At 40.8% G+C, this 9,755-nt stretch overlaps 1 protein-coding gene across 1 annotated transcript in view; it reads right to left on the bottom strand.

The window, feature by feature from the left end:
• Positions 1–9,755, bottom strand: part of ZFYVE9 (zinc finger FYVE-type containing 9) — a 217,410-nt gene that overhangs the window by 16,570 nt on the left and 191,085 nt on the right. Inside the window, exon 14 of the mRNA XM_037745790.1 lies at positions 957–1,107. Within this exon, the coding sequence (XP_037601718.1) occupies positions 957–1,107 (151 nt within the window). The remainder of the gene's footprint in view (positions 1–956; positions 1,108–9,755) is intronic.

The raw sequence follows: 9,755 nt of genomic DNA, 5'->3' as shown, positions 1-9,755 counted from the left end.
TTTTTGAGACGGAGTTTTGCTCTTGTTGCCCAAGCTGAAGTGCAATGGTGCGAGCTTGGCTCACTGCAACCTCCACCTCCCAAGTTCAAGCGATTCTCCTGCCTCAGCCTCCTGAGTCGCTGGGATTAGAGGCATGTGCCACCAAACCCAGCTAATTTTTTTTGTATTTTTGGTAGAGATGGGGTTTCACCACGTTGGTCAGGCTGGTCTCGAACTCCTGTTCTCAGATGAACCGCTTTGGCCTTCGAAAATGGTGAGATCAACAGCCACCGTGCCTGGCTCTTTTTCTTTAACAGACAGGATCTTGCTATGTTTCCCAGGCTTGTCTTGAACTCCTTAGCTCAAATGATGCTCCTGCCTCAGCCTCCCAAAGTTCTGGGATTACAGGCGTGAGCCACGGAGGCTGGCCAAACACAGGGTTTCTTTGATTAAATGTATTAAACAAGACTTATTTTTTTCATGTGAACAGTTTTTACCAGCATAGAGCCTGAGAAAACACTTTGGGTAATGCCCCCTTAAGCAATGCTTCTCAAAGTCAAATGTGCATTTGAATCACACAGACATCTTGGGGTGTGGAGACCACATTCTGAATAGCACTGAACCTTCCTTCAGAATCCTATCAAAATATTAATTAGCATTCTGTGGAAATACCATCCAACAAGCTTCAAATTTACCTAAACATACTCTCATTATGGGGCCTATTTTTACCTTCAAATGCCAGTACTGGACCTGTCAATATCCTAAGGGCATATTTTCAAAATATTTCCCTCAATAACAGATATCCCATTTGCAATTCTGAGTCTGGCCACTTGGGGAGTCAGCGTAATCCTGAAGAATATGGTTGGAAAGGTTAATTAATTTGTTTGTGGTCACCTATCTAGAAAGTGAGTGTTATAGGACTGAGGTACCTAACTGTCCAAGTCCAGTATAATCTTCCATTATCCTCAAATGCTCACCTTTTCTGGGCTGATTGTGAATACTGATAGCCTGAGTCTGATAGTTTCCGTCATCATTCTGCACACACACAAGATGAGAATCTGCCTTTTCATTGAAGCAGGCACCTCCTGCTAGGACATGCTCATTGGACTTGTTCATGGCTTTCATCATCTGCAATTGAGGAAAGACAACCTTATTCTGACAAGAATGAGCATTTTTCTGTCTGACATGGTGCAACTCCATCTTCTCAAAAACAAAACTAACAGAATAATATTACATATTACAGTGACAAAGGGGCTACCAAATAATAAAAACAAAGTAAAAAATCAGTCACCATTAACAAATCAACGTATACAAAAATTTCCTGTATATTTTATAACTGATTTGTACTATGACCTAATAAGCACATGACAAATTTTGCATTCATTTTTTTGTCCTTTTATTGCTGCACTGAACTCAAGTAACTAAAATTAGTTTAGCTAATTGTAGTTTCTCCTATATACTGGATTCTCTGAGGATAATCTGAAATTCTAAGTTCAAAAGAATGTCCCATATTTAAGTGCATCTGCTCTCTTTATCAACTTCCAAAGGAGTGAACCTTCCCTCTAAAAAATATGAAATTCATTGTTTCTTTTTTTTTTGGAGACGGAGTTTCACTCATGTTACCCAGGCTGGAGTGCAATGGCGTGATCTCGGCTCACCGCAACCTCCGCCTCCTGGGTTCAGGCAATTCTCCTGCCTCGGCCTCCTGAGTAGCTGGGATTACAGGCACGCACCACCATGCCTAGCTAATTTTTTGTATTTTTAGTAGAGACGGGGTTTCACCATGTTGACCAGGATGGTCTCGATCTCTTGACCTTGTGATCCACCCGCCTCGGCCTCCCAAAGTGCTGGGATTACAGGCTTGAGCCACCGCGCCCAGCCTTGTTTCTTAATTTTAATACTTATGTTTGAGAATTTCAGTGAAATTAGTTACTAATATTTTGATTTATTCTCAAAAGATTTAACATAATAATTCTGAACCTAATAAAAAAAAAATTCATAGGTCACTTCTTTGCATGTAATAAGAACTCACCTTGATGTTAAATTCCAGCCCCTGCCTGAAACAGGCTAATGATAATTTTTTGTTGTTGTTATTTTATTTCCATAAAGAGTTTGACACCATTTTTTTTTTTTTTTTTAAGAGATGGGAGTCTCACTATGTTGTCCAGGCTGGATTCAAGCTCCTGGGCTCAGGTGATCCCCTCACCTCAATCTCTTGAGTAGCTGGGATTATAGGCACATGCCACCTAGCCCAGCTCTGGGTTAATGATAATTTGTTTTTATTTCCCTTTTTTTCCTTTATGTCATCCCATTTGTCCAACTTTCTGGTCTAATCCTTTAAATCAAGGCTTTAAAAATCTAATTGGAAACTTATTTTGTTTTACTCCCCTCTTCCTCCTGTAAGTTGTAGTGCTGCGGTCCAGGCGCAGTAGCTCGCATCTGTAATCCCAGCACTTTAGGAGGCCGAGGTGGGTGGATCACTTTAGGTCAGGACTTTAAGACCAGCCTGGCCAACATGGTGAAAACCCATCTCTACTAAAAGTACAAAAAAATTACCAGGGTGTGATGGCAGGCACGTGTAATTCCAGCTACTCAGGAGGCTGAGGCAGGAGAACTGCTTGAACCCAAAAGGTGGAGGTTGCAGTGAGCCAAGATTGAGCTTCTGCACTCTAGCCTGGGCAACACAAAGAGTCTCCATCTTGGAAAAAAAAGTTGTAGTGTTGTCAGAGTTGTTCCACTCCATCTTGAACAGGGGTTGGGTAAAATGAGGCTGAGGCCTGCTGGGCTACATCCCAGGAGGCTGGCCATTCTTAGTTGGGATGATACAGGTCAGCACAAGATACAGGTCACAAAGACCCCACTAATAAAAACAGAGTGCCATAAAGAAGCTGGCCAAAACCCGCCAAAACCAAGATGGTGATGAAAATGACCACTGGTGGTCCTCACTGCTCATTACCTGCTAATTATAATACATTAGCATGCTAAAAAACACTCCCACTCATGCATGACAGTTTACAAATGCCATGGAAATGTCAGGAAGTTACCCTACATGGTCTAAAAAGGGGAGGAATCCTCAGTTCTAGGAATTCCCCATCCCTCTCCCAGAAAACCCTTTGTTCAGCATATAATCAAGAAATACCAGGCTGGGCACTGTAGCTTACACCTGTAATCCCAGCACTTTGGGAGGCCAAGGCAGGTAGATCACCTGAGGTCAGGAGTTCAAGACCAGCCTAACCAACATGGAGAAACCCTATCTCTACTAAAAATACAAAATTAGCTGGGCGTGGTGGTGTACGCCTGTAATCCCAGCTACTCGGGAGGGTGAGGCAGGAGAATCCGTTGAACTCAGAAGGCAGAAGTTGCAGCAGAAGAATCGCTTGAACCCCGGAGGCGGAGGTTGCAGTGAACCAAGATGGCGCCATGGCACTTCAGCCTGGGCAACAAGAGCAAAACTCCATCTCAAAAAAAAAAAGAAATACCGCAATACCTTCCTTAAGTATACTCAGTCTAGCAGCCCATGACACTGCTTTGTCTAAGGAGCAGTCATTCTTTTATTCCTTTTATTTATTTATTTATTTTTTATTTTTTTTGAGGTGGAGTTTCACTCTTGTTGCCCAGGCTGGAGTGCAATGGCGTGATCTCGGCTCACTACCTTTGCGTCCTACGTTCAATCAACTCTCCTGCCTCGGCCTCCTAAGTAGCTGGAATTACAGGGAGCCACAGCCACACCCAGTTAATTTTTTTTTTTTTGTAATTTTAGTAGAGATGGGGTTTCATCATGTTGGCCAGGCTGGTTTCAAACTCCTGACCTCCGGTGATCCGCCCACCTCAGCCTCTCAAAGTACTAGGATTACAAGCATGAGCCACTGTACTTGGCCTATTCCTCTACTTTCTTAATAAACTTGCTTTCCCTAATGGACTCAGCTGCGTGAGATCCAAGAATCCTCTCTTGGGGTCTAAACCTGAATACCTTTCCAGTAACAGTACCACAGTGCTCCATTTGCCTCCTACCACCATCTGCATTGTCTCTATATATTTATCTGTTCTGAACAACTCATATAAATGGAACTATATTACATGTGACAATTGTGTCCGGCTTCTTTCACTTGGCATAAAGTTTTGAAAGCTCACCCACAATGTAGCACTGATTAATATTTCATTCTGTTTTATGGTGGAAAAATATTCCATTGTATGTATAGACCTCAATTTGTTTATCCATTCATCTGCTGATAGACATTGGAGCTGTTTCCACCTTTCACCTATTTTTAATAGTGCTATTATGAACATGTGTATACATGTACTTGTTGGGGTACCTTGTTTTCAATTCTTTTGGGCATATACTTCGGGGCAGAATTGCAGGGTCATATGGTAATCTATGTTGAACTTTTTGAGAAGGTGCCAAACTGGTTTCTTTTTTATAGTGGCTGAAATATTTTACATTTCTAACCAGCCACGTACAAGGGTTCCAATTTTTCTACATCCTCACCAACACTCATTATTTTCCTTTAAAAAAAAAAATTCTAGTTGGTGTAAAGTGGTATCTCATTGTGGTTTTGATTTGCATTCCCATAATGACTAATGATGTTAAGTATCTTTTCATGTGATTCTTTTGTGAAATGTCTATTCAAGTCCTTTACCCTTTTTTAAAACTGCACTGTCTTTTCTTGTTTTTAGAGACAGGGTTTTACTATGTTACCCAGACTGGCCTTGATCCTCCCACCTTAACCTCCAGAGTAGCTGGAACTACAGGTACATACCCACTTGGCCTCACTGTCTTCGCTGTTGACATGTAAGAGCTCTTTATATATTCTGCATACTAGACCCTTATCAGAGATATGATCTGAAAATATTTTCTCCCATTTTGTAGGTTGTCTTTTCATTTTGATAATGTCCTTGGATGCACAAAAGTTGTTAATTTTTATTAAATCTAATTCATCTATTTTTAAAATTTTGTTGCTTATGCTTTTGGTGTCATATCTAAGAATCCAATAACAAATCCAACGTCATGAAGAATTACTCGTTTTTGTCTAATAGCTTTATGGTTTTAGCTCTTATATTTAGTTTGCTGGTTGTTTTAACTTAGTTTTATATATAGTATGAGGTAAGGGTAAGTTTTAAAACTGAGAAGTATAAATCCTCCAATTTTGTTCTTTTTCAAGAACATCCATAAAGGGCTATTCAGGGCCCCTTGCAATTCCAGATGAATTTGAATATTGACTTTTCCATTTCTGCAAAAAGATCATTGAAATTTTGATAAGGCTTGCAATTAATCTGTAGATCACTTTTAGTATTGGCATCTTAACAATATTAAGTCTTCCAATCCGTGAAATGTCTTTTCGTTTATATAGGTCTTTAATTACTTTCAGCAATGTTTGTAGTTTTCAGGGTACAAGTCTTTTACTTCTTTGGTTAAATTTATTCCTAGGTATTGTATCAATACAACTCCAAGGCATCATCATCTCTTGGCTTTACTTTGCTATAACTCTTGCAAAGCACCAGAGGTATCCAAACTATAATTGAATACTCCTCTTACACTGACATTTATCAATCTCACTAATCCAAACCACTTCTACCAGGGTTTTCCAAAGGTTACTTTGAAATAATTCTTCTGCAAACAGGATGAGTCAGCTAGAAGATTTCTGCTTAGCAAAGCCAACTGACAGACACATTTAGGTTCTCATTTGCAATTTACATTTGTATCACATGAAAGAAACTGAGATGATCACAATTTTAAAGAAATCATTTCTTCCGAATCATTAGGCTAAAGTGGTTTCTAATTTTGTCTACACTAAGCAGACTAAGAAACATTTTCAATCCAGACATTCTGAATAAATTAGCTGGCCTCAAAGGAAATCATCTCCTTGGATGTAAATTACAAGTCCAATGAAAGAAATTTCTTATTTCTTTAGAGATAAATGAATATATTTTATTTCTCTTAAAATAATGCTCAGTTATGACAAGAGCAGAGTTTCCAAGATAATCAAAAGACCTTACTGACCATAAAATAAATTTACACTTGTCATATAATGATATAAACACTTGTCTATCCATTTTGGTTGTGCTATTCCACCGTCAATTCAAATTCTCAAATGTTTCTTGTATCTATACCTATCTTCACCACAGTTCATGGCTTAATTGCCTCTTTTCTGGACATAATGATCTTATAACTGGTTTTCCTATAGTCAATCCCTATCAGTTCTGATTCATCACATACCATGTTTCCATATTTATCAAAGCACAGCTCTACATCACATTTTTCTCCAGCTTGTCCTCCATTCAGAATCTCAAGTTCCTATGCTCTAACCCCAAATCAGCTCTCTTGTCTTGCCTCCCTCCTACAGTAACCTTACATGCTGCTTACATGCAGGACTACTTCCTGAGGGACTATCATTTCCCATCCCCGAGGACTTACATTACTATTTTCTTTTTGTTGTTGTTGTTTGGTTTTTCTTTTTTTTCTTTTCTTTTGTTTTTTTGAGACAGAGTCTTGCTCTGTTGCCCAGGCTGGGGTGCAGTGGTATGGTCCTGGCTCACTGCTATCTCTGCCTCCCACGTTGACGCGATTCTCCTCAGCCTCCCAAGTAGCTGGGACTATAGGCACCCACCATCACACCCATCTCATTCTTTGTATTTTCAGTAGAGATGGAGTTTGACCATGTTGGCCAGGCTGGTCTCAAACTCCTGATCTCAAGTGATCTGCCCACCTTGGCCTCCCAAAGTGCTGGGATTACATGTGTGAGCCATCGCACCTGGCCTAGCTTCTCTCTTCTTCGTCCATATCTAAGCACCTGAAAAAGCTGTCCCCTGAAAATGCCAATTCCAGCAGGAAGACTTTTTTTTTTTTTTTTTTTTTTTTTCGGAGTCTCATTCTGTTGCCCAGGTTGGAGTACAGAGGCACGATCTCGACTCACTGTAACCCCTGCCTCCGGGGTTCAAGCGCTTCTTCTGCCTCAGCCTCCTGAGTAGCTGAGACTACAGGCATGTGCCATGTGCCACCACACCCAGCTTATTTTTGTATTTCAGTAGAGACGGGGTTTTACCATATTGGCCATGCTGGTCTCGAACTCCTGACCTTGTGATCTGCCTGCCTTGGCCTCCCAAAGTGCTGGGATTATAGGCATGGGCCACTGCGCCTGGCCAGCATGAAGGCTTCTTTAACCCTTCAGTGAGACATTAATGTGACCATTCCCTTCTTTGAAATGCCATAACACATTCTCTGTATTTTTCGTATGCCATTATCCACATTCAACCTTGAATAATGCTTAATTGCAAGACTAACAATATTTTTGTTTTGTTTTGTTTTGAGACGGAGTTTCACTCTTGTTGCCCAGGCTGGAGTGCAATGGCGCAATCTCAGCTCACTGAAACCTCTGCCTCCCGGGTTCAAGCGATTCTCCTGCCTCAGCCTCCCAAGTAGCTGGGATTACAAGCATGTGTCACCACACCTGGCTAATTTTTAAAAAATTACTATTATTTACTAGAGAAGGGGTTTCACCATGTTGATCAGGGGGGTCTCGAACTCCTGACCTCAAGTGATCTATCCACCTTGGCCTCCCAAAGTGCTGGGATTACAGGTGTAAGCCACCATGCCTGACCTTCGACCAACAGTATTTGAATACTGGCTTTGCTAGTAACTATCCATGTGCCTTCAGTAAACTTACTCCCAGGAACCTCTTCTATAAAATGGGATAATAAAAGTAACTATTTCATAGAGTTATGAGAGTTCGATAAACTAATGTTTACAAAGTGCTTAGGAAAGCACCAAACATATAATAAGTACTTATTGTTAATAAAATGTGTATGCTCATCTTCCCTACCCTGCCTACTGAACCTTAAAACAACCTTAAAATCAGCAGCAAATAATTCAACCAAGTACCTCCTATACCTCTTATAAGATAATGAAATTAAGGGTCTTTCCTAAAAGTTTATAAATTACTGAGAATGACATACCAGTAAAAGGCAGAGAAACAATTGCTGTAACAATGGAATGTGCGAAGTAGGTAACATCTGTAGAGCACCAACCATGAGCCAGGCACTGAGCAGGCTGAGCTAAATGCCACAGGAGTACTATCTCAAAAGAACCATTTTAACACATCAAGTGGAACAGCATGAGCTTTACCTTCCTGTGTTTCCCACCCTTGGAGTCACTGAAAATCACAGGAGCCAATTAAAAGAATATAGTTCTATGAATGATTGTGCTGCAGAAGTGGGTGAGGAGGTATAATATCTAATCCATCTTTGAGTTAACACACCATGTACTTCAACTTCCTGAGATCTCATGTTTAAAAAATGACAGTTTATTTAGCCTTTCTATTTGAAATGGAAAGGATTTCTAGAGGAATTTAAGCAGGGCCTTGAGGAACGGCTACAATTTGTGTATGTGTTAGGCTTAGCATAGGGCCTTTGTCATGGTAGGCACTCCATAAATACTTGCTGAATATACTGATTAGTAAACTAAATAAGTAAGAATACATTTGGATGGTTTGTAATAGTCATAAAACTATACTGAGAGTTAATGTGGTTAGCATGATATTTTTAACAAGATCTTAGTTCACTTGTAATTAGTGTCATATGGATTGGGTATTTAATAAAATAAGTTTCTGTTTTAGTTTTCATTTCTGAGACAGAGTCTTGCTTTCTCACCCAGGCTGGAGTGCAGTGGCATGATCATCGCTCACTGCAGCCTTGACCTCTGGGGCTCAGGTGATCCTCCCACCTCAGCCTCCCAAATAGTCTGTACTATAGCTATGTGCCACCACACCTGGCTAATTCTTTTATTTTTAATTTTGTATGGACGGGGTCTTTCTTACTATGTTGCCGAGGCTGGTCTCAAATCTTGGGGCTAAAGCGATCCTCCCTCCTCGGCTTCCCAAAGTGCTGGAATGACAGGCATGAGCCACTGTACTCAGCCAAATAAAATAAGTTTTAGTGATTCAATTCTATAAACATTATCAGGTGATTAAGAGAGGCTTTAGGTAGGAAGATGCAGTGCAAAGGTGTGGAAAATCTATGAAAGTGAACGACTACAACAAGGGTACAGGAAAGCATAAAAGAGGCCGGGCGCGGTGGCTCACGCCTATAATCCCAGCACTTTGGGAGGCCGAGACGGGTGGATCATGAGGTCAAGCGATCGAGACCATCCTGGTCAACATGGTGAAACCCCGTCTCTACTAAAAATACAAAAATTAGCTGGGCATAGTGGTGCATGCCTGTAGTCCCAGCTACTCGGGAGGCTGAGGCAGGAGAACTGCTTGAACCCAGGAGGCGGAGGTTGCAGTGAGCCGAGATCGCACCATTGCACTCCAGCCTGGGTAACAAAAAGCGAAACTCTGTCTCAAAAAAAGAAAGAAAGATACTCTCTGCCCTCAAGGGGCTCACAATTCAGAGGACAGGATTCATATCCATCACCCTGTGCATGTTAGAGAAATAAAGAACAGCAAGAAAATGGAGGAGAGAAACAGTGACACTGTCTGGGGAATGGAGAATTCCAGGGAGGTTTCCTAAAGGCTATCAGGTATACAAAAAGAATATTCTGGACAAAGGAAACAGCATGAGTGAAGGAACAGAACTGAGAAAGAAGCACCAAGCTGAAGAATGATGGAAAAGGTGGAAGAATATCCTTTCTTGGAGTAATTTTAGGAAAAATGTAAATATGTACCCTTCTAGTTAGCTGAAATTCACTGGTGTCCCAAGGATAGACCCCATCTTCAAGTCCTATGAGTCTATGTATTGACAACTATGAGCCTTCATTCATTCTATTTTGGTTGTTTTGTTTT

Source organism: Cebus imitator, unplaced genomic scaffold (genome assembly GCF_001604975.1).
Source record: "Cebus imitator isolate Cc_AM_T3 unplaced genomic scaffold, Cebus_imitator-1.0 Scaffold214, whole genome shotgun sequence".
In the NCBI taxonomy this organism is placed as follows: Eukaryota; Metazoa; Chordata; class Mammalia; order Primates; family Cebidae; genus Cebus; species Cebus imitator.
The sequence above is the reverse complement of the archived record's forward strand: the minus strand, read 5'-3'. Positions and strand labels throughout refer to the sequence as shown.